General features: G+C 40.9%; 1 protein-coding gene across 11 annotated transcripts in view; it reads right to left on the reverse strand.

Moving 5' to 3' along the window:
• The window catches only part of elavl4 (ELAV like neuron-specific RNA binding protein 4), a 67,139-nt gene that overhangs the window by 28,798 nt on the left and 11,919 nt on the right, over positions 1 to 26,422 (reverse strand). For 4 of the 11 annotated variants that reach the window (XM_046871138.1, XM_046871136.1, XM_046871137.1 and 1 more), the window contains exons 1-3: positions 20,707 to 20,982; positions 4,213 to 4,299; positions 978 to 1,218 (exon numbers count right to left, since the gene is read on the reverse strand). In XM_046871138.1, coding sequence (XP_046727094.1) covers positions 978 to 1,218; positions 4,213 to 4,299; positions 20,707 to 20,967 — 589 coding nt within the window. In that variant the 5' untranslated portion in view covers positions 20,968 to 20,982. Of the gene's footprint in view, positions 1 to 977; positions 1,219 to 4,212; positions 4,300 to 20,706; positions 20,983 to 21,997; positions 23,025 to 23,463; positions 23,644 to 23,722; positions 23,858 to 26,422 lie in introns of those variants that run through there. The other 7 variants (XM_046871139.1, XM_046871140.1, XM_046871142.1 and 4 more) reach the window with 5 other exon arrangements.

Here is a 26,422-nt window from a genome sequence, read left to right on the forward strand (position 1 = left end):
ACTGTGTATTTTGGAATATACCTTAATCTAGGTGTATAGTAATATAGCACCATAATATAGTTTTTATGCATTTCATGCATCCTGGGGCCACATCCCAGCAGTGGTGTTTCAGACCAAATTAAGGACTATAAATTGCTTTTTAACTTTCAAATTTATATTTAATGTAAATGCAAATTGGTACAATAGTGTGGACTGAAAAAAAAAACCTATGTGATTTAAAATGAATTGCTGAACCATATGGAGACAGAAACTGGTGCCATTTCAGGAATGATGCTCCGCCATCTGCCTGCCTGCCAATGACACGAATGACCCACAATGCTTGTTTGCTTGGGATTCAGACTGTTTCTTGCTAGGATTTGTGAGCAGCTCGATACCCCTTCCCCTCCCTCTTTCAAACTCATCTCGTTTTTGTTTAAAGAAAAAAACAGTGGCTTTAGGCCCAGCCCTGGTCTAATGAGATTATCTGGAGCAAAGTGTCACTAAGTAGGATATAAAATGGAAGCCATTATCTGGCATTATCTGTTCACAGCCTCCACATCCATCTGTGTGCCACCCACATGGCCAATAGTGCAGGATTAGCAGGGGAGTGCAGCTTACATACCCCAGTGTGTCCTCTTTCTGCCTCTGAGGGCTTAAACGTGTGGCCCCTACAGCGTAATGAGCAGCAGGAAGGCCTGAGATCATGGACCATTGCTCTGTGCCATATGAAACACAGAAGCGACTTGCAACACTGCCTCTCCGATCACCAGTGCTCAGCACTTACTTGATCTGCTGTTCCGGGAAGCATCAGTAGGCCGTCCTCCAATTCACACCTACATGCACACTTTGACGGCGATTTGACTGCTTTTATTTCAAGAGGGCAGACTGGCACTTGTATTTCCCTTATTTTTGGTACCTTTCACACCCACTTCCCACCCTCTGTCAGTTCCTCAGCATCAGTTTCTCCCACATGCCTTCATCTGTGCTTCCTGTAGTACCTGTGATTTTGTCGCGGACCAGCTTGCAGGACTCAATCTCGCCAATGCTGCCAAAAAGGCTGCGGAACTCCTCCTGGGTCATGTTCTGGGGCAGGTAGTTGACAATGAGGTTGGTCTTGCTGTCATCGTTGGAGCTGCTGGTCTGCATGGGCGACGGGCAACTGCGATTGTTGCTCGATGGCCCGTTGGCTGTGGCCGGGTTCGGCCCATTCGTCACCTGAGGCTCCATGTTACTGATTATCTGTGGAGAAGGAATGTGGGTAAGACGAGGAAAACATGATGGAGTCTCTCTTATTACACAAGGCCAAAGCTTAAACAAAAACATCATTTATAAAGAGTTTAAATGACACAAATACCAATTAAGATTATTTTGTAAAGTGATTTATAAAATATGTTGGTTGAATTATTCTCAACCAACAAAAAGCATCAACCATCTGCTCTAAAGAACTGAATGAAATGCTTTTACAGTTATCTAACCTTCCCTAATACATTTAATCACTTCTACTGCCATCAATACACCAAATGTACCTATTAAATATAAGTAAATTCCTAGATTAGCTTTATACAATATGGTGATATATGTACACAAGGAGCATTCCTGAATCAGTAGATGGTTTGACTTTGCCTCACAAAAAAAAAAGTATGAGTGACATGTTTGCATTTAAGAGCAGGTGTTAAAAGTCCTGAGGGAGATGGAGCTATCGAAGAGCATCAATTTAGCCTTCTAGTTGTTTTTTGAGTGCATGTGCCTTTAATGTCATCAGTAATCTTGTTTCTTTGTAGCGTTGGGTGGTTACAGCAATGTCAGTTCATGTGGGCTGATGCATGTAACTGTCCTCTCCTGTCAGAATGACTTAGAAATAACCAATTAAGAAGTGCTAAAAAACTTGGAAGGGTTCAGTTTAGCTTTCGCACCTTTCCGTAGTAAAGATCCTGACCCCAGGAGACAGCAGTGCACACTGTATGAACACAAAGCAGTGATGACTTTCTTGTTGTGTGTTGGGTGTTTTAAAGTGACAGGTTTTTTTTTAGAAACTGCCCACAGGGTCTCACAGGGGCAGCCATCACTGTCAAAACATTTCGTTTGTCACTAAAAAGCGCTTTAAAAAAAATCTCCTTAAAAGAAACAAACATTGATCACACCTGCCTGAACTCAACCCGTTTGTCAGTAGAGGGATGTTACCCGGCCATGTTAAATATTCAGCTATGCTTTTCAGGCATAGTGTGGAATTCAGACTGAAAGTTAAACTGAAGAGGAGGGAGGAGAAAATATCCCAATGCTTAGTGCTGATAGATTCAAAAGTGGCAAATAAAAGAGCGGAGAGGGGAAAAGTGAGATCTAAGCTAAAATATAGCTGCTGATATTTTTAGCTGTTCAAGCTAGATTTTGTGTCTGTGCTCTGAGACTTTGTCTTCCCTCATAAAATATTTGTCCTCTCACTTTGAAGCTAGGCCAATATAATGTCTGAAAAAAACCATCTCATTACTTCTAAATGTAAAGCTATTACAAATAAATGTATGTTAATTTCATTTTCACTACTATAAACTCATAGTCCTTGGATATTATTTTGTTATTAATCTAGAGGCTATATGGCAGACTTTACAGGCTTCCCCTTGAGACTTATTTACATGTTTGTCACTGTTTACCTTATTTTTTTTTTGTCCTGGCACACACATCCCTGCAATTTGCAACATGACAAAATGATGCTTGCAGCCTGAATGATGCAAAGTGCTGATGATGCGAATGTTAATTACACTCTTGATGGTATGTACATGGTAGTAAAACAGAGATATACACAGTGGTAAAATAGTCACCACTGTGATAGGACCAGATTGGTTTGTGAGTGTGTGTGTGTGTGTGTGTGTCTGTGTGTGTGTGTGTGTGAGGGGTGAGGGGGGTGTTATTATTAATTCTCCTTCTTCTGGGTGTTATATTCGACCAGCATGTGAGAACATGCTGTATATTTTTTTTATTTTTTATACAACAAAAATTACATCACATTAAAAACTTTACACTTGCTCTTCCTCACTAGTTTACAAAAAATGCTACGATGCCTCCTGTGTTTTACCTATTCCCTATCTTTTTGAAAAAAGCTGTCACATGATGAGGCATTTGTGGTGCTTCTAAGCACCAGTGCTTAAACTGCACTTAAAGGATCAGCATTAGGTCTTAGGGGAATTTATACTTTTCAAAATATTGCACAGAATAAGTCTTCTCCAACTGTGCAACAGTCCTTACAAATGGCGTCAGCTGGAGGTCAGGATGTAGTGTTTTTTGAGGCAGACTCAGGAGAAGCCAGCCAGTGATAAAGAAAACTTGTGGCATCACAAAAAAGCTTGGTGTCAGCTTGAAGAGAGATATCAGCTTGCATTTTTATTCAGCTGAACACCAGCCCTAGATTACACTGCTTTATTTCTCCAAATGCAATGGCAGATCTGCCGACTGTTCCTGAATGCTGTGTCGCTTTGCGCAAGCCGTGTGTGTGTGTGTGTGTGTGTGTGTGTGTGTGTGTGTGTGTTAGTGTGCAAATGTGTGTGAGTGGGAAGAAAAGTAGCTCTGCCACTCTGCCTTACATAGGAATGTCAGGATGGGGATAAAAATACAGGTTCAACCAGCCTAATGTCCCCAAGCCAAAGAGATCCAGAGGTGTTTTGGATTAAGTGTGTGTGTGTGTGTGTGTGTGTGTGTGTGTGTGTGTGTGTGTGTGTGTGTTAGCGGCACCATGAACGGATGTGTTTCAGTGTGCCTGTGCTACCTGCCATTTAACCAGTGCACTATAATGGCCTTATTATTGGGGATGTTGAAATGTCAGGCTCTATTCTAATACATGTTTTCACTGGTAATGCTCTCCAGTCATTAGAGTGGCCCGGGGGCGGTGGCTAGCTCGGTGCAAGTTTCATGGCTTACGTCAACAAAATCTAGAAAGGAAGAGCCATAAATCCAGAAAAGCAGACGCCAAACCTTGGCAAATACGGCAACAGTGTTAAAACGTGTTTGTTAATATCTAATTATAAGCACTAAGACTTCTAATTAACATGTTTTTAATCACAACACATACAGTGAAGCAAACCTACAAATCTACCTGCATCTACTGGGTCTGCACTTTATTACTATAAGCTCGGCGCACCCTTGACACTACCCCTGGCACGCAGTGTGCAAGGCTTTTGTTTCGCCAGCAGGGCAGCAGCAGGAATGATGGTAAAAATGGCAATAAGTGGGTGGCAGTCTCCTTACCATCTTTGGCTGTGTCAGCAGTCCCTTGTCAGCCCAGCCCTGGAGCTGCGGCAAGTCTGCCTGACGCCACTGAGTCTCTGTCGATCCCTACGGGAGTGGGGGGGGGGGATGGATTGGGGCAGGGTCAATATTCATACAGGCCTCGTTTTTTCTAATACCAAACCACTGTGTATCACAGCCAGCCCTGACGGTCTCCAGGCACACTAAAACACACAGGCGGCGTTTTTTTTTTCCTTTTTTCGCACCTTGAAGAAATTTCACCGGCGCCACCTCTGTAATGGAGTATATGTGGGGATTATTTGATTCAATGCAAGTTGAGATTTGGCTTGATTCAATTCAATTCAATCGATATACGGGTCTTGCAAAGTGGCTGCAGTCTGAAAGCAGATTTAGAAAACGCTAGGTATTCAGCTATTAAAATCGAACAGATTCCACACTAGCATTCTGCATATTAAGAACAGTAGCATCATTTTTTATAAAGGATATTTGAGTCGTGTTAACATACTGCTAAAGAACAAAATACCCAGAATTCTGTGCAGCCCCCAAGGTTCACAAAGCTGACCTTTTGAGGAAGATCATGCCTGAGACGAACCAAAGCAGGGCTGCCGCAATCACAGCCAGAGCCGGGAAATTCGCAACGTAAAAACAGCCAATTTAGACGGAAAGAAGGACTCTGAACCTGACCTTTCCCTTCGATGCCGGGGATGGTGGAGGAGTGTAATGGGAGTCATCCAGCGTTCGATGATGGAGGACACACTTCAGGATTAGACAGAGACAGGGGGGAGGAGTGGGCTCCATCTCATCTTTTAAGCCTTAGCATGGATGCTTGGGCTTTTTAGGTGAGGGAGAAAAATGGAGTGTCAGCTAAAGTAGGAAATAGGAGAGGATAGCAGAGAGGATGGGGGTTGGGAGGGAGTGGGTACAGCATTCAAGGAGCTGAGGTCGGTATTTTGAAATGGAGTCCAGCTCGAACAGGGTTTGCCTTTTTTTTAATTGTGTGTTTTCTCATTTACGTGCCACCATGGTTTTAGTTTTAGTGAGGACCGCAGGGTATGACATCACATTCTTATTGCTATGGTAACGAAACATAATGCACATTCAATTGAAGTAAAAAAAAAAAAGAAATAATATTACTCTCTGGTCAGGCCTCTACCACACATTATATTATATGAACCAATTAATAACTACAAATAAGACATGCAGAATTCTTCAAGGTGAGAACAGGGATGACACGAGCCAAGTGATGCACCGGGCCTGCATTGTTCATCGTTCATCATTCAGTGTTCGGTTCTAAAAAGAACTTGGTTATTGAGCAGGACAGATGAATGTCCTTAGATAACAGCAGGGAGAGGACAGACTATAAATGAATTCACTCTCTATTTTCACTGACCTTTTCTTTGCGCTTATATGTGTCAAACATGAGACAATGGTGCAATACTTTTTGTTCTTTGCCGTCTGTCTGTCTTTCTTTCTCTCTCACACACTGTCTGTCTGGGAGAGAACTGGTGATACACGTCAGCTAATCTTCTATTGTCCGTCATAATTACGCCATGGAAATAAGCATGCATTGATATGAGCGCATAGGTGTTTAATATAATTGCCTTTCCAGGGATGAGCAGTGCTGTACAAAACCGTATCACTTCCCCACAATGTGATTTACAGCCACACTGACATTATTCTACACTCTGTTCGATTTCAGTTGACCTGATTTGACTGTTTTTTAAGGCAAACTTGTTGGTAGACATACGTGTAGACCGACGTGTTTTTACAAGTCAGAAATGGCGAATTACGGGGAAGTGACAATCCGACAGGCTTCTCGCAGTTCTGCTCAAGCCTTATAAATCAAAATATCATTGTGTGGGGAAAAAAAGGACTCAGTAAGCAATAATTACATCTGAGAGCATGCATTGCTCAAATGGAAGCTTGCAAGTTTGAAATGAAACCAACTTGCATAGTAAGCCGATGAAAAGATTCACAATGCAAGGCAGCAAACTGTAAAGCAATTTGCTTTCAACAACACTGAATTCCTCCTTTAAATGCATCTCCCTGGGAGGCATAATGTTTAAATGGGCAAATCAGAATATGAGAAATCAGAGTTAGCAGAAAATATTACTTACAATTTCAAGGCAATAAAGCACTTCATTTTTTAACATGTTTCCTATGATCTTTATCTCTCATTCTCTCTCTCTCTCTCTCTCTTTCACACACACACACACACACACACACACACACACACATACACACACACGCATGCATACAATGCCAGTGAAACATGTTATCAATAGGAAACCTTGTAAATACAAATGACTGTATTAGCATTTTATGGCAGAGGAATGTCAGATTTTTTTATTCAGCCATGTCGCATCAAGCCCTAAAGCAGCTTTTGCACTGAATATCCGCGTGCTGTACTCCCCCTGCTGGTAAGCTGTGTAACAAACCTAACATTACCATCAAACATCAACATAACTAACCCAGAGTAGTCTTGTCTCACTCAGTCTGATCCAAACCCATTTGCAAAGATCCAGATTCATGAAGTACAGTGTTGTACATGTGTGTGTGTGTGTGTGTGTGTGTGTGTGTGTGTGTGTGTATATGTGTGTGTGTGTGTGTGTGTGTGTGTGTGTGTGTGTGTGTGTGTGAGATATGCACTTTGCACAAAATGGAGGCCATATTGAAGCATACTATAGTGAGTGGAGCATCTCTTAGTGACTGGAGCATCCTGCAGTCTAGATGAAAAACTTGCCCATTGAACAAGCCTTCAAAGAAAACATGAGAACAGAATTTTGTCACTTTGAGAATTTGCTCCCCCCAAACGCTTCAATTAATTTGCGCTTGACTGACGTGAAGCGAGTCGTGATTTGAGTCAACATTTTCTTTCAAGGTCTTTGACAGGAGGTAGTCCACGTGGAGAATATTAGCCAGAGTAATTTATCAGTACAAGGCAGATTACACATCTTCTATAGATAACCATCTGTACTGATATTCAGCTGTAAGCTGTTGAAATGTTGATGCTCAAAAATCACATTTCTCGGCAGCTGTAAATAATAAGGAGAAGCATCCAACCAGCTGGGAGCTCGGTTCTTCAGTGGGTTATCAGAGGTTCAAGTTGAACTTGTGTATGTATGCTAGAATGCCAGAGGGAGCTAAAGCTGTCCAAACCGATTCAGGTCTGAGGCATTATACATTTTTGTATCCTAAGAACAGGTCAGAAAGGTTCTGTGTACATATTGATTTTCAATTTTTAATCGCTGTGGTTTTGCCTCTCTGGGACGCCTCCTCCCGGCTGCAGTGGAGCTCCGGGTCAAACAGATGCGCCGACTAATCAATCCCACTACTAATGTGAGACAGCAAGCACTGAGTCTGCTCAGCTCGATCAGCATCTACTTTAGCAAATAGGCTTCTTTTTCCCATATCCTTTCTTCTTGCCATTCTCTTTATGTAAAAGTATCAAATGTTTCAGCATGTAAGTATCTCTTCACAGATCTGCCAACCACGCATTTTGGTAGACACTCTACATTTTAACACTGCCATACTCGAGTATGAGTTGTCACTCAAAAAACCCCACCATAACAGTTTTTTATTCTCCGTAATAAAAATGTCAAATGAGCCAATGGACATAATAATCTGTGTAGGTCTTTTGAGCTCTCGGATATTAACTGACCCCCGTGGAAGCCCCGCCTTTCACACCCTCTTACACTGGTAATCATGTCAGTTTTTTCCTATCTAAAAGATGTGCTGACGTGGCAATTTTGCTTCTGTGAAGCTAAATGGAGCACCTTGAGCTCAGTAATTTAAAATAAATATATAGTGACGTATGCTTGATGCACAGTAGCGAGAGACAGACATTCCAGCCACATTGTTTTGGAAAAAAGAAAAGCCAAAAATGGAACAAGGACGAGAGTGAAAAGACAAAAAAAGGGCTGGAATGTATATTTGTCAATAAAGTGCAAAATCTAGCATTTAATAATAATTTAAGTAGTACTGACATTCAGGAAGTGTTTAGAAAGTCGCTATTCAAACAGCTTTCGTGGAATCAGTTTAGTTTGTATGAGAGACATTATAAAAATAATTTGTACCTCCTTACATTCTTTGCTGTACAAGCCTTTTCATTCTTTAGGTGAACAAGAAAGGATTCCTCTTTAGACCTGGAAGCTTCGCCTTCTTTCACGTTATTCATGTTTGTTTTTCTAAAGCAGGCATTATGTACTTAATATCAACATACACCTTCAATATTTATCTGTCTCTTTGCTTGAGTTGCTGTGTCTCTCTGGCTACATGGCAGAGACTGGAAGAGTGTCACAGCCTGATTGCATTATCTCTTACATTACTGCAGGTCTCATTAAGCTGGAGCAGGCTGGAGCAGCTGTGCATCTGGCCCAGCACTGATTCGTTTTCTCTGCCTTTGTGTCTCTGCTGTTCCTTTGATGCTCCGGTTGTGCAATCAAATTATTTTCAGCGGAATCTCTCTGACCTTTCTTTCTCTCCGATGGAGGAACTTTAACTCCCATATGGTTTTAGGTGACTAAATTATTGACGATCCTTGAATATGTAGAAGAATTTACAGAAAACTGTCAGGCCGATTTTTCTTACTCTGTCCTTCTTTGTGCATAATGAATGACAATAATTTTGCATTTGATGAGTATTCCTAATTGTAACGATTGTATTCGAAATCCAATACATCTTTTCACAGTTCTTTTTATGTGCTGAAGGCAGAGTTAAACTTCATTACATGAATTCAAAACTCAAATAAAGCATATTTTCACGCCACTAGAAAAATTTGGCAAGCAAACAATAATTGATTGTTCAAGTGTTTAATTGTGTATCAAATGGATTATCAGGCACTTAAATCCCATTCATTTTGTTGTCATTTTGAAAGTGGAGAAATAAATTAAAGTGCAAACGCAGAATCTAGATAATAAGGACACTGAGACCACTGTGTGTTATTAAACTATGCTAATTATAGACTCTAAACAGACTGTCTTGCATTATTTCATCTTGGCTGGGGGAGCCAGTGGGGAAGGGAAAGAGCTTGGAGCAGAAGAGAAGGGAGGTGAAGAGGTGGGAGTGAAGCACGTGAGAATGAGAATAAAGAAGAGGTTATGATGCTAGAGGAAAAGAGATAAGCAGAGATGATAGCAGACTGGTAGAATCAGTGGAACTGGCTGCGTGTTTCCTCTGGGCTACAGCTTTCAAGAGACACCTGTGTCTTTCCCACTGCTCACATTTATCCCCTAAACCCAGACAGCTGCCCCCTTTTCCGTTTTCTCCCTCTCCCTGTCTGTATTCAATTTATGTGCATGGATTTGTTTTGGCCTTAAATTAACCTTTCCAGCACCTTGTCAACAGAGGTGAATTAGCACACAATTTGACAGCATGTCTAATGTGGTAAAAGGGATGTTCAAACAATGATGTGAAGCTACTGAAATCCACTTTAATTATGCATACATTCACTGTCCAGTTCAATAGAAACACATGCTCATTTGAGTAATTATCTAATGAGCCAATCACGAAGCAGCGATGAAATGTTAAAAACCATACAGATACAGTTCAAGAGCTTTATTTTTCATTAAAAGAAACAAATAAATAATTAAAACAAAATGTATATATATATATATATATATATATATATATATATATATATATATATATATATATATATATATATATATATATATATATATATATATATATATATATATATATATATATATATATATATATAATTTTCTTTTCACCAGACTCTAACTGGGGAATGGTCTGGCTTGATTATTTCAGAATAAAACAGAGATTAAGATATAAAAAAAACTTTAGAGATAAAGTTTGCACAAAATATTGTAAAAACAAAATCAAAGATAAACCCTAAAAATAAAATAAATTGTAAGTAGTTTGCAGGCTAAAACACCTTGTGGATCATATAATCATTTTTTACAATCACGGTGAGCAGAAATGCATCTCCTAATTTTCACTCATGTCACCCAAAAAGTCGTTATTTGCACATACTCACACAAACTGGATAATAATGTAAACAGAAAGAAAAAAAATAATAGAATTGTATTCAATTTTTTGACTGTCCATTATCCATGAGCTTGTGCCCACGATAGCCTCAGATTCCTGTTCTTGGTTGACAGGAATGGAACCCATTGTTATCTTCTGCAGTTATAGCTTTTAAATGAGAGGTTTTGTGCAAGCTGAGATGCTTTTCTGCTCGCCACAGTTATAAAGAGTCATTTGAACAGTATCTACAGGTTTTGATGCATTATGCTGCTGACACATAATTGTCTAATTTAGAAGCTGAATAAATAAGCAGGTTAACAAGATTTTTAACATGTAGTATATTTCAAATGAACTTTTATCATGAGTTTGCAGATGAATTACAATAACTAACCTAAAGCTGTAGAGCATTTATTTAAAAAAAATAATCTGGTAAACCGTTCAATTGTTACGGACTCACTTGTAGTCCAATAAAGCTTTTAAATCCATGCTTTTGACAGCATCCCAAAGGAAGGAAAAAACCCTCCAGTCCAGTCCGGTCCAGCCCAATATGGGACGGCTGGCTTTATTCGCAAACTGGCTGCTTCCCAGTACTGCACTAAGGCAAGCGGAAAATTGGTGAGCATCTTGATGCGACACTTGAATTTGTGTGGCTCCAGTGGCTCGCTGCTCTCGCTTCCAGCTTAAATGTTAGAGATTTTGGCCTCCTGCCTTGCCAGCCAGCGCCTTATGCTGCGTTAACACCGGCTGAAATTTTCATTCCTCATGTCGTTTAAAACTCTCTACGCTGGTAGCTTGTAAATGTTCATATCTTTAGTTTACTACTGGTTGCCATGGTTTCATGGCAGTGGCAGGCAAGTGCGACATCCATACACACACACACACACACACACACACGCTAGCTATAGAATGTTTATAAAATCACCCATTTGACTAGATGACTTCTATTAAAAAGATACAATTCTGTAGTGAAATGTTTGTGTAATTAAAGTATGCTCTGCATCGCTCTCTACCCGAGTCACAACATTTATTTATTTTTGCTCTTAATGATTTGCGATTAGGAATAAATGTGGGACCAAAATCATGGAGTTCTTCTTTTATTCCATCTTTTTCTGCTGTAATGGTCGCCATTACATTTGATGAATAATGATAAATAATAACGAATAATTCCGGTTGCCTTTGTCACCTTGTGTTGCTGCTGGTGGTAGTGCAGAGTCTGCTCATTTTACTTCAGTGTGTGTAGGAACTTCACAACACTAGCTGCCCATGCTTCCATTAATGCTGCATGAATTTTTTAAAGCTACTGAGAAAGCCTCATTAAATGGCATGTTAGTCTCAAATAAAAGCTGAAAATCCAGAGGATCTGAAGCTACAGTATTTCTGTCAATGGCCTAGTGGCATTAGGATATACGCCTCTCGTGCAGGGTTCATGAGAAAACAGAGGAGTGTATGGCCTTGCCTTCTTCTGCTAATATTGATAACCTGATTATTTCAGCTCGCATTCCCTTCATTTTTAACTACGAGTCAGTTCACAAACAGGCTGCTGTGTGTACCACACTAGAAGTGAGGGATTTCTCTTGCTGTGAAAGTAAAGGTGACCTTGCATGAGGTGTATTGGGGAATCTTTGTTTTATCCAGCACAGCTCGCAGCACAAGATTATGTGAGTGCTGTGCTTTAGTTTCTTTCTGCGCATCCAGGCCGCTGGGCTGTAGCTACAGCATCTGCATGTAAAAGCGGGTGTGTTTGTGTGTATGAAATTTTGTCTGTGCGTGCACTTGGCTTAAGCTGTGTCAGCTCCAGGTGCTCTGTTGACATGGCTGCAGGTAGTTGGCAGGTAGCAGAATGCTGGTGCACCTGTGCAGCTTCTCTCTGCCATGTTTCACTAACTTGCGCTCTTGACACACACACACACACACACACACACACACACACACACACACACACACACACACTCAGTAACTAGCTTTATTTCGCCCACTTGACAGGAACATATGTACTGCTATTTCAGAAGTTTGTATTTAAAGGTGCAGGTTGCAGTTTTTAATATTGTTTCTAAACCTGACTGTTTCATTTCAAGGATCCCAATGAAAAACTGTGATGGTCAATATTGGAGGTAAACTCCTCCTCAGCACTGTAATCCAGCCACTCAGCTCTGCCCTTTTTCCCAAAATTGCATTTGAGGCAAATAGACAAATGTTTTTTTAAACATATTGTTCCAAATTCTGTTCCCATTTGCTGTAATAGTAACCTCCACTCTTCCCCGAGGATGTTCCACTAGAATGTGATTGTGGAGATTTGCTGTAGGGTGAGGAGGCCTGGGGTGCAGACAGCATTCTAATTCATCCCAAAAAGTGTTAAGTAGGGTCGAGGTCAGAGCTCTATAGCAGGCCATTTAAGATCTTCCAATCCAAACCATGTACACCATATCATCATGAAGCTTACTTTATGCGCAGGGGCATGGAACAGGTTTGGTCTTCTAGTTCAAGTGAAAAAAAAAAAATTTAAGTGGTAAAATGGTAGCTTAATTGTAGTTTAAGATTTGCACTTCTGATCGGAAGGTCATGAGTTCAAATCCCAGTACCACCAAGCTGCCACTGCTTGGCCCTTGGGTAAGGCTCTTAACTGTTACTTGTCTTATAAATAAAATAATTGTAAGTTGTTCTGGATAAAGACGTCTGCCAAATGGCAAAAATGTAAATGCTACCACATCCAAAGACATCCTCTACAGTTGTGTGCCTCCAATTCTGTGGTAACGATTTAGACAAAAACCACATACGGCTGGAAAATCCAGTAACCCCAATACTATGCTTAAGTTAATATTTAAGTTAAAACCTACTACTTTGATTGCTGTTTAGACTGTGAGCTGTAACTTGATTGTGGTTTGTGGAGCCCTTTTTGATTATCTGAGTTGGGGGGAGGGTCAAGATGATAAACATTGCTATGTATTTGCCTTAAATCACAATTTAAGCCCGAACCTTTGCTGTAAATAGCAAAAGGGGCTAGTACAGTATAACAAAACAGGTATGCATTTATAGCTGCCATCTTTTTAAGCCAGTAGGGTAATATTTGTTCATTGTAGCAAGGTATTAAAAGCTGTGCAAAGAGCCGCGAGTAAGGGGTGGGAGTCAGTAGAAGGGAAAATTTGCTGACTGTAGCGTTGTGTTCCTGAGAGGATGAGACGTGCTCCTGAACACACACAGACACACACATACACACACACACACACACACACAAACACACATACACACACACACACACAGAGGCCCTGAAGTGAAGCTGAAGTTAAGCTAATCTAATTTCAGTGTCCTCATCTTCCTGCAGCTGCTCTTCTCTTTTCTACTACTGAGAGACTTTTCCCTTCATTAACACTCTTTTCGCTTACAGCTCCCTCTTCCTCTCTCTCTCTCTTCGCCCCCACACACTCTTGTATTTTCTTTATATATACTTTTCTCCTTCTGCTTTACTGTATTTCGAGGTTCTTGGAATATTTAAAAAAAAGGTATTATTTTTACTTTCAATTTCTGCCTCTTTTAGGTTTTATTATATATTTTAGATTGAGGTAGAAACCCGGGATTATTTTGTTGGGCAGTAAATTTCTGTGTATCATTCATTTTAAGCGAGTGTACCTCTTATCACAGAAAAACAATTAAATTATTGAATACAATCTGCCCTGATGCATCAGTTTTCATAAGACAGCACACAGGTCACTGTTATGAGACTAGTTAGTTTCTATGAAGCAAATGTTTAAAATATGAACACATCAAAATTTTAGAAAAGGTATTATTAAAACGTATAGAAGATATTCAAGCTGCTCAAATGTATTTGATACACAGATGCACTTTAAGTCTATGGTTTATGCCGTTGTGAAGAATATCTCACTTATGCACCTGAGCTGGATTGAGCACTGGATTGTATATAAGGTTTTTATATAGCTGACATGTCATTACTTTAAGACGAGGCAGTAGTAAAACTGAGGTATGACTAACTGCATGCTCGGTTTCTTTTGTTTGCATAAGGCTAAAAAACATCTTGCCGTCGTCTCAGCAACTCATACACTAAATAAATAGTTCATCTCACACAATTTTTCCTGTAGCACTGTACCCTTGGTATGATGTTGCTGAAGAGTTTGTTGATGCACTGTACTTGTATAGTTGTATATGTTTATAAATGATCTATCTGTCTGTCCATCCGTCCTTCCATCCATCTGTATAATCTCTAAACTTGCATAGAATTTAGGAAATGCAGGCCAAGAGCATCACAGGCAGGTTTCATATTTTAGAAACTGTAAAACAACAGTTTCCAAGTTAGTCCAGAAGTAAAAAAACAAAAAAACAAAAACAACATCCACTGAGTGACAGTTCTGCAGGTGTAAATGCTTTATTGATGGAGTAAATGATCAGACTAGTTTTTAACTGATAGTAAGGCTATGGCAACCCAAACAAGCACTCTTTATAAGCGTGGTAACAACACGAATTAACATTGTTTGCAATCAGAAGCTACAATAGGCACAGACTCACCGAAACTGGACAGCTGAAAATTGGAAAAACAACAGGTGATGTTTAACTGTCCAGATTCAGTAAGCTATTGCAGCCTCAAGTATCCTTAAACCTGGTTTTGGGTGACTGGAATAGAATCCAATGTAGTATTTTGCTGTTATTATCCACCCACTTCAAGGTGTTATGCGATCTAAGACACATTTCAGCTTACAGTGGTTTTAAGAAAAGTTTATTTAAGAGGTCCTATTAAAATAGCCAGTAAGTGCTTTTTTAGATGTTAAGGGTCTTTAAATGATCAAAGCTCCTCCTGTATTCCAGTCACAATCTGTTCATGTGCATCATTTTTTTAATATAAAAACAACTCTGAAAGATGTCTTTGTTTCAGAATTATGGGTCAGAATATACAGGAGGGTACTGAGGCAAAGCGTCTGCTGCAGCATGAAAACAAAGAGCTAATGGAGTCTCATGGCCGAGGATAGAGCTCCCCTGCAGAAGCGCAACAAAAGCACAAAATGTGGCATGAATTCAAAAGCGCAGATTAATCTTCTACTAGTGGGCTACTGTTTAATTGAAAATGTCCGTAGAGGACAATCGATGCTCATACAGAATGTTCCAGAAATGTATATATAGTAATGTCCACGCAGCGCACTGCAGCTTGCTGGAGATGACACGCTGTGGATGTGGGTAAGGACGAGAAGGCGTTTTATAAACTCTCCAGTCGGGTGAAAATAATTCACTTAATGTGGGAAGTGCTTGTTTGTGTTGTGTTGTGTTGTGTGTTTCGCTTTTCGTTAGTGCTGTAATTCAATTAAAGGACTCAAGTCAGATAGTTTAGACAATAAACCTGCTGCAGTTTCATTAAAACAGAAAGCAAAGAAAATGATCACACATTTTCTCCGAGGTAAGAAAGCAACATGCACCGTGTCTGTTCTTAACACTAATCAGGTTAACTCAGGCTGGCAGCTAGATATCTACAGACACAGAAACATCTCTACGGGCGAGATTTCAGACAAAATAATACCTTTTTGAAATGCCAGCAATATTGTATCTATAGTTACTGTTTTGATCAAGATGATTTTTTGCATCGTACCGTTTGCCCTTTCTCTGACAGACTACATTGTGGGAATAGCCATGCGGTACAGAGCGGAAAGCCTTGACTTCTCTGAACTTTGGCCCTGTGCTGCTAGTGTTTAGAGGCTAGAAATGTCTTTGACATTTATACTAACTGTCACCTTCCTTTTTTATGTTTCTGGTTTTTGCTCTTTCCTTTATTCCCTTTGCTCCCAAAGAAACCGAGAACATTTCCCTTTTCGTTCAAACTGTTCAAATTGAGATTGGCACGTCGCTGTAATGACTGAGCAAAGCGGGTGCTAATCCTTTCATCCCTATGCGCTAGAGATAGACCTTTTTTGTCATATAAAGTCAAACCCCTAGACATTTGATACATGCTGCTGTCATATAAATGAATGACCTTGAAATGTCCTTTCTTGCCCTGCGGCAGGTTAGCTTATGAGCAGCTAGCACTTGCGGTAAGAGCTCACCTATTGCTCTCTCTGCCACCTTTGCTGTCTTTTCCTAAGGTGCAAAATGCAGTTCAGAGGAAATGTGTGGTTTCTGCCCAATCTCAGGAGAGACTGCCACTCAAATCCAAATGTCTGTATGAATACCAAAACATGAGAAAGGGAGGGATGAAGGGAGGGAGAGAGAGAGAGAGAGAGAGAGAGAGAGAGAGAGAGAGAGAGAGAAACAGAGAGGAGAGCGACAGGGTGAAAGAGTCAAAGGATGCTGGAGAAAGAGAGCAAGAGAGGCAGACCGAGGCTAAGAAAGAAGAAGGAAAGATAGACCGAGATTGTGCGGAGTGAAAAAAATGAGTGCAGCAGGCAGAAATAAAAGAAAATCTTTCCTTCCACATGTGACGATGAGTGCTGAATGATAATAAGCCTAAGGGACGATGTTGTGTGGAATACAGATTTAGTGAGGCAGCAGTAAGTGAGACCATCCAAGAACCATGGCTTGCATGTCAACTGTGTATATTTTGTGTGTGAGAGAGAGAGAAAGAGAGAGAGAGAGAGAGAGAGAGAGAGAGAGAGAGAGAGAGAGAGAGAGAGAGGGTATCCAGCTGATTAACGGCTGTCTGTGCGTGGCACTTTGAATTTGCGCCAGAGGAATTAGGCTTGTGAAGCCTGCTTAAGAGCACACACTCTCTTTCTCTCCCTCTTGCCATCTCGTTCTCTTTTGCCTCAGCTATCTGCGGGAGAATGCAGATGAATAAATGAGAGAAATCACTGTGGAAGCCTATTAAAATTTTAACTAAAACGTTTTGTTGGTATCCATGTATATTTAGCTTTCACACAGAAAAGAAGTCTGCTTTGAGAAAAACATCAACAAAAAAAGAAGCGGAAGCGTAAAAATCCAACAATGAGCAGAGCAGATTTTTGTGTGAATACACTTGGCTTCTTAACCTTTGCTTACCTAAGATAATTTGTCATCTGAAAGATGCCAAGACTCCTAATATTAGCCTACTTACCAATGTCAACTGAGCTTCAACAGATAATACGAAGCTATAATAACTGTCAACTTCGACTTATCCCATTAGACCTCTTAATGTGGCCTTGTTTAGAAAAGAGGCACCGTGACTTTAAAACATGCAGCGACGCACCAAAACATCTACAAAAAGAACTGCTAAGTAAAAGGTTCCAATGTGTTTGTCATCTAGACAAGCTGGAAGCGTTACTTGTCAGCGTCAGGACTTAAGTGGTGTTATTTCTCATCAGTGTGTAGCAGTATATAGGGGAAATATAAGCAGATTTAATCTTAAAACAGGATGTGTGGCTGAAATTGGTCAGGCTGATGATTTTAATATATGCAAAGACATTGAATGCAACAAACTCTGTACACAAAGCAGATTTGTGTAGATATGAACTATTGTCCTGAGTATAACTGTATAATAAAGCGTTTTATTATTACATTATAATTACATTATTATTACATTGCTATTTGTTTCACAATGCTGTTCTGTGTTATTGGATTTCATTGTTCTTGGCCAGAGCTCGCTTCTAGAATATTTTTGTCTGAATGTGACAGCCCAGGTTAAAGACGAAAAGGAAAAAACAAAACAAAAAAACTCACACTAATGCCTAAATAAAATACATTCCTGGATTACAGAACAAAAATGATACGTAGGTGCGAATGTAGCATATATCTGCAATTATTTTATAGCATTTCTTCCTTGCATCCTCAGTCTCTTCTCCCTGGACACATGTCCGCTTCATGATCAGGTATGTAATTACTGTGATCGTCTTTCAGGCGTGACGTCTCTATGTACGTGTAGTCGGCTGTATGGTATGGTGTGTTGAGCTGATTTCAGTGCACAAAATTCTTAAAAGCTCATATATGTGCACAAAATATGCAATCCAAACAGTAATTACTGACTAATTACAAAGCATGAATGTGAAAATTAAATGCGTAGTACTAATAGGGTCCGGAAAAACATATAGTCACATTTATATCGATGTAGTATTTATTCGCTGGCGATTGTGCTACGAGCACTGAAATGCACTTAGTGAACTATAGATCAAGCTGAAGAGTCTTGCACATGAAGGCTCTACGGCGCCACCACCTGAATCCATTGGGGAAGGGCAGTGCAAAATAGGCATTTAATCTCCTTGTGTTTTCCTGTAGTGAGATAAAGTAGTTGCAGGAAGGACGCAGTAGGTACACGGAGGCATCTGGGAAATGATATCAGCCTCTATGTTTAATCCTCTATGCATTTCGCCCTTTTTAACCACACCCTATTTAATATATGTTTCATTAATTATGGCGTATATAATAAATGTGCAATATGCAATATAGTGTAATAACTATTGCACCACCCACTGAAATCCCACCACTCACTGAAATCCCACCACACACTGAAATCCCACCACACACTGATGTAGTGAAAGAAAAAAACAAATAGTCGCCATAATGTAAGAACTGGAGAATAGTGTGGCATTTCTTCCTCCCTCTACTTTCCATCCTGCACTTCTTTTTCATCTAGCTTTTCTTCACTCTGATATAAATCATCTGACCGCCTGTGTCACCCCGGTGTCTTGTGTAGTCACGCTCTCAAGAGAGAGGGGTGCAAAGTCTCCCCGCCAGCCATCACACTTCCTGGAGCTTTTCTCTCACCCATGCTGCCTGGCCCTGAAAACTCAGCGGTCAGCCTTTTCTCGTTCACTTTCTCTCTCTCTCTCTCTCTCTCTCTCTACTGCCCACCTCCTGCGCCTCGGTCCTCCGCCTTTTAATATGCAGTCTAGCCACGGACTTATTAGCATTGATATGCAACCTTGGAGCCGGACATTAAAGGAGAAAGCCCTGGAGTAGACTGGTGTGGCTTGCGTCCGTAAGAGTGGAGGTAGAGAGAAGAAAGGGCACGAGAGAGGAGTGTGGCGGCGGAGCGAAAAAGGGGGAGAAGGTGAACTGCGCTCAGCGGTCATGGGAGCAGGGGACTGCGGAGGAGGTGCACTAATCAATTCAGCATCTAAAACATCTAGGAAAAAGCGCTCTCTCTCTCTCTCTCTCTCTCTCTCTCTCTACCCATCCATACGCCCCCCTGAATCCTTTAACACTCGCTACTATACTAGTCTTCACACTCTCACACACACACACACACACACACACACACACACACACACACACACACACACACACACAAAGAAAGATAGCATAAGGTACAGCAGGTTTCACTGTGGGAAATCGCTTGCTTTTCAATTAGCATTTTGATTGCATGTTAAAGCCCACACAAAAACAGTCAAAGATTTGCCTAAAAAAAATTAAAAAAATAGCGTAATTCTGCCCACATTTTGGATACAAAATAAACAAGCGGAGGAGGACATGGTTTGAAAAGGAAATGTTCAGATGTTGTCTAATGTTTGACAGTCGTGTCAGTTTGTGCAAAAATTAATGTGTGCAATATTAGCCATCAACTACCCTGCAATTATATTGTCCTGAGAATATCCTAACAGATGTTGATAACATAAGCTTGGTGTGATTTTTTTTTTTTTTTTTTTAGTTCTCCCTCTCTACTCTTCTCTTCCTCCCTCCCTCTCTTCCACATGGGGAGAGCTGGTTCCTGGCAGGCACAGACTCTTACTAGCCTGGTGACAGCCGGGCGAGGCAGCCTCTGAGCCTTAAGTCAACAATGGATTCACACACACACACACACACACACACACACACACACACACACACACACACACACACATGCATGTACATTGTAGTCTGCTCTAATAAACCCCTCCCCACAAACACAAAATAATATTTACAGATAATGTACACGCAGCTGGTGATTTTTAGTCATGTTTATACAAAGTAAAACATACAGGCTTTTATACAGAAACAGTGTCCAACACACACACACACATACACACACACGCTTACTGTCACATGCTGGGTCACTCCCACTCATACTCATTTACAAACTCATGCAAGAGAATGCACGCTGCCATGCAGTTATGCAATGTACACCCGCATCGACCGTCAGCATGAAAATATTTCCGTAGGCAAGCACAAAATGTTTCATTATCATCTTATTAATAAACAAATTGGGGAAAAGTACGCGCTACATACAGCACACACACACACTCACGCACGCATCCACTTTGTGTAAATCTGCACCAAAGATCTCCCGCATCGGTTCAAGAGACCGAGTGCAGATCTAAAGGAGTTCATTAAGATTCTGCATGCCTCCTTAGTCGTTAACCAGGTTTTAAAAGCAGACATCAAACAAGCTGCAGCCGCCCTGTCCTGCCTCTCCTTCTCCTCATCCCTCCTTCGTTCCTCGTTCCCTTCTCCGCCTTCCGTCCATATTACTAGAGGCCAAAGTGCTTCTCCTCGTGGAGAACGAGGAGAAGAAAAGTGCGAGCCTGTCTAATGCGGCTACTGCAGCAGGTTCCGAAACGAGGCGAGGGCAAAAACGCGTACACGCGCGTGAACAGAGGGACAAAATCACTGCAGCATCCTTACCATTTTAAACCCATTCCACTCCATTTGTGAGCCGGCGAGCAGGGTTCTCTCCCGCAGCGGTGTAAATGTCCCCTCTCTCTCTGAGCGCTCTCGTTCTCCCTGTCTCTCTCTGTCTGTCTGAATGCGGCTCAGCGGTAGCGAGGCAGCGTGCGGCGAGCAAGAGCAAGAGTGGGCATTCCTCCTCTGAGCACAGCTGCTTGTGAATGCACAGGCTCCGGCGCAAGCCAAACGCTGCAGCCCCACTCCCAGCTCCCTCGTCATTGGGCGCGCTCGCCGTAGCCCCACCCACCCCTGAGGCGTCACTGGCTGCCTCAGCTGCCCGTCATCTCCGCTCCCCTGGAAAATTAACACCTTTCGCTCTGGCAGCATAGCAGACAGGAGCACTGACGCCTTGGCAAAGAGAAGCTTTTTTTCCGTACCAGCAAAACCAATCACTCGCTGCTGAGCTCCGTGCTTGAGTGTGCACTTACAGGCACTACAGTGATAGAAAGCCTGCGCAGCACCGGCTATATAAATTAACCACTAATGCATGCACACTAAAAGCGCGCACTGATTTCAGCAGGATGCCTCACCCCTTTCCGAGCACACGCGCACACCTAAAAATTTCACGATCGCCAATATATCATTTACATAACGCCAATTCCATCGAATTTCTTGAACGCACATGCTTTTACGGAGTTCCCAGTATTTCAAAAGACACAGGTAATAAAGCTTATAGTTATTAGAAATGTCTTCCGATTGATTATCCGGTATAATAGCATCATCTTTTATTTAACATTTCGGGGGGTTCTTTGGTAGCTGACATCATGAGATCCACTCTAAAACGTCAGTGATCATTCATTTAAGCTACACTACAGAGGTCCTGAATATATTTACTATGGTGTGTACGTATGAACTGAGAGTAGATTGCTTTTGTGCACCAAGCTGAACTGAAAATAAACAAATAAAAATATGCAAAAAAAAAAAAATCATGGTCAGAGAAACAAAGAATTTTGGGGAACGTTTCACTTGTTCTTTGTAGAAAAGACTGCAACACACACACACACACACACACACACACACACACACCTCGATTGCCTACAGGAGCTGTAATCATATCTAGAGAGAGTTGCCTGAATTGCACCATATTCTGTCCTCAACCCTCATTTGATAAGACAAACAAACAACTTTTGGTTCGTTTTAGCAGGACATCAAGGGGCGGTTTAAATGGACACGTTTATTAGAGCGCTGTAAATAAAAGCCGAATTGAATGATCGCATGAATAAGAGAATAAACCGCCTCCGTTACTCACCATGACCATTCTCGTGTCCGGGTTTTGACACTTGGAGTAAAGGGGACTCAGGAGGACTGGTGTGTGCCGTTAAGGCTAAGGCGAGCTGCTCCCAAGGACAGTCGGACGCTGACGGAACGCTCAGACAATAAATGAGACACCGGCGTGCTCTTTTTTCTTGTGTATATATATATGTGTGTGTGTGCGCGTGCGGCGTTAAAATTCAAGCGTGCGCGCGCGGCAGAGATTTTCTGTCCTTTCCTGAACGCGAGACGGAAATGCAACGGAGGGGCGAACTAAATAAAAAAACCGTAAACAAAACTATAAAAATATTTCTAAAATAAATAAATTGAAAAAAAAAAGAAGAATGACAGCGACCTGCTTAAACCGAGAGAGCGAATGCGAGCATCCCATTTCCTTCACACCATTTAAGGAGTGCCCTGGCACGCGCGTGTGGAAGCTGATTGGCTGCGCGCAGAAACAGAAGGGGTGGCGTCGCTCGCGCCCAGGGGAACAGGGAACGGCGCGTGTCCGCAGGGGGGACCCTCCGTGTCCGTCTCTCCGTCAAACACCTTCTGTACACTGTCCTCACACACTCTCTCTCCTTAACTCCTGTTCAGCACGATCAACCCCGCTTACCTTCTCCCTATACTCATTTACTACAACGTACAGGATGTAACGCCTTCACGTGCCCACGCAGTGCATTATTTACAACATACTACACATCCTTCAGTCTTCCTACGACGTGTCTTGTCTCTTATCCAAGTGACCAGCAGTAGCGCACATCGATGGCTCCTCTATTTCTCCAATTCATATCCATCAAATAATAAATCAAATAAAACTACAGCTTGCGTATTGATCAGGAAAAAAAATGCGTACAGCATTGAAGTTACCAAGCTGCTGAGAGACAAGAGTTAATGCGCAGGCGCAGAAATAATTGATGGTTTGTTAGCAAGCGGTGATTCACGTGGCGATTGGAAAAGACTGAAAAGGGAGGAAGGGGTTAACAGATTGTGATAGTAATAATTATCAATAATAATAATTATAAATAATAATATACATGAAGGATGTTTAACTTGAAAATATTTACATTTGGATAGATATATTTGTGCATTGTTTAATTGTGTTCTATCTATCTATCTATCTATCTATCTATCTATCTATCTATCTATCGAGAAGACGAAATAATCCTTATAGATAGACATGATTTCACACACACACACACACACACACACACACACACACACACACACACACGCGTGAACGGGGGGTGGGCGGGGGGGTGTTAAAGTAACCCCTTAACCCATACACCCCCCTGCCCCGGTCGATCCACGTGTTGTAAACAGAATAACATATCCCGGGCTCTATAGTGCCAATACTCCCACTGCTAACAATCCCTATTTCTGTCTCCACAATTTCAGCTTCCCCACGAGCCACTGCTAAATGCTTCCTTACATAGAAAATGAAAAAAAAAATGGTGACTTTACCCCGTTAATCACACACTGATCCCGAATCCCAACACGGTTTCGACGCAGAACATGCGCTCCAAACTTTGCTTTCCACGTGCAACAGGACGGTGGAGTTGAAGACAAACGCGCACACATTAAATCCAGCACTAAGCCACAAGACATAGCAGTCGTGTTATTTTGACACACTCGTCTGCACGATAGTGTACGATTTGGGACGCAGCCTGAGTTTAGGAGAAAGTTGCGGGAAAGAAAGAAATAATAATAATAAAAAAAATACCTGAGGTGTCATTTAATGCGGATGGGGATTTATCGCGCCGCTGTGCTCATACAATGGGAGCAAATCATGGGACTGGAAAACGAATTACAGTTGTGCTCTTATCGTCTCTAAACCTGCTCCGTACCTACAGAAACACAAAAGCCACACGTCCCCCGGTGTTCAGCCGCCTGGATAAGAATGACTGTTGGCATCAGGGCCCAGTGAGCGTATGAAATATGAAACACGTGTCCCAGTGGTGAGACAGTCGGGGCTCCCAGTCGTGTCCCTGCAGCATGACTTCAGAAAAGTCACATTTATCTGCAGTCTAAGGTATCTTTTATTTACCAGCCTCGTGACATGCTGTTTGCTTTTGTTTTTGGGAAATAAATACGTGTCCACGAATGACTGCTTCCAATCCACGAGCTAATGTATATAATCAATGATTATTTCTATTTTTGTTTACATGGCACAGCACCTGGCTTATACACCTTCTTTAAATCTTTAATCACCTACAGTCAGGAGAACCTAAACACAGACATGATTGATGGTATTTCATTTACCTTAACCTTGAAGTGACAAAGGCAGTGCATCCACTGCTGAAGTTCAGAAAATAATAACTGAGTCATGATGATCCTGTTGTTTAATGGGGAATTTGAGAATAAAGTGTGGATTTTCACACAAATAATGTCAGCAGAAAATGACATCAGCAATCTATGTCTCAAGAAGTTATTTTCATTGGTTTGAAGCATATAAAAGTAACAAAGTTAAATACGTATGATGAGGTTCGATTTTTGTCATCTTAGAGAATGCAGGTTTTTTTATTATTATTATTTACAATAAGATTTTGGTATATGTATATATTTTTCCTCAGGTGTATACTCTCCTTTAAAGCATGAACCTGTGTTTTTCTTTTGTGTTGTTCAATGGTCTTGAGTGAGTTCCAGCAGTATTCTGGAATACTAGTTTATTTACAGTTTACACTTATTTAGAATCCTTACGCAGAAAATGTCACAGTTTGAGGGCATCAAGGAGGCTAATAATTTCCTGAATGTCCCTGCGCCATACCAGTTTGAACCAGTCGGAGAATGGACTGATGAAGAATGAGGCAAAATGGAGAAAGAAAGATAGAAAGAAAATGAGAGAGACTGACGAAGTGGTGCTGAAACAGATTAGAACAGCCCAGAGTAAATAAAAATGAGCGGTATCGTGGCAAGAAATATCTTCCCATGCTTACGGAAATTGAATGTCTGTGTTGGCATGGCTGGCAATTGACTGTGCCATTTATTCAAGGACATGATGCCTCTGGAGATGTGACAGTGACAGAGATGTGTATCAGTGACAACATAGATTCTTCACACAAACCCCTGCAGTCCTGAACTTATTCTTTTTTTTGTCTGCAATGAATTGGAAGAGCGGTCCAAGACCCTCGTAGAACCTTGTGACCAGATACTGCGTTAGTGTGTTGTACTAATGGTAACTTGTTTTGGTTTTCAGATTTTTAATATGCTACAGTTTTTGTCATCCACCTTGGACCTCTGTAGCACAATTACCGTTCACCAAGAATTGACTTGCTGACTGGAAATCAATATATAGTTTGACAAATGTCAAAATTGAGCTATCTAATGATCACACCATTGCCCATTCATGATTTCTGATCATTTGAGACCACCTCATTTAAAAAACATTTGCTACATACGACAATATGAGAATGGCTATAACGGCATGTACTTTTTACATTGTATTCACTGCAGCCGCATTTGTTTATGGCCATCATATGCGTAGCATATTTCACTGTTCGCTGTATATTTTATTTGTGGTGCTGATGAGCATAAAGGCTAAACTGGAATTTTAAAAATCCAGTTAAATTACTAGTGAATTAATTAGGCCAATAAATAAACAACTAATTCAGTTGTAATCTGCTCTCTTTTTTTATATTCTGCAATACTCAATTCTTGTCAAAATTCTGCCCAGAATTTTTGGTCCCACTCTTATAGACAGTTTGTATTTTTAAATCTTAATCCTAATCTCAATCCTATATAATACTCAAATCTTGGAATACCTCCTTTTTCATTGACCTTTTCAACAACACAACAACCGAGGAAGTGAGCAAAAAAAACGTGCTTATTGTTTTAATCACATGCATCTTTGATTGAATTATGTGAGGGCCCCTCTCCTAGCAGCTCATACAAACTTGAGTTAGTCCATTAACCTCTGTGTGAGTTCACAAATGTGCAGTGTTGCAGCCACTGATAGGACCATCGTCATGCCTCTCCAGTGCCAACGCTGTTAACCCAAAAGCAGAGCGAGTCGAAGTGCACTCCACTCTTATACAAGTCGAGTAGCCAGCTAATGACACCTAGATTACAGTGTGTGCTCTGGATACAGGTTTCCTGTTACACACTGTGTGAACCACAGAAAGTCAGTTATAAAAATATAGGTTCACTCTGTACCTACTTATATACTTCTTATCACTTGTTTTGAAATGAGATGTATCTTAATGCAAGGCAATTAGGTAAGCCATTTATTTTTCTTAGCAACTCCATATTTCTCTGTATTTTACATCATTTGTAACCAGAGGTACATGACACTGACAAAATGCTATAGCACATGCTGTTAAATAAAAACAGTCCATGATAATGTGGTGTAATATAGCCCAAAACAAGGCCATTACTGTTATTATACTGAATTACACTATTTTTGTTTAATAGCACAAGAATATTG

Source organism: Silurus meridionalis, chromosome 17, assembly GCF_014805685.1.
Source record: "Silurus meridionalis isolate SWU-2019-XX chromosome 17, ASM1480568v1, whole genome shotgun sequence".
Taxonomy (NCBI): Eukaryota; Metazoa; Chordata; class Actinopteri; order Siluriformes; family Siluridae; genus Silurus; species Silurus meridionalis.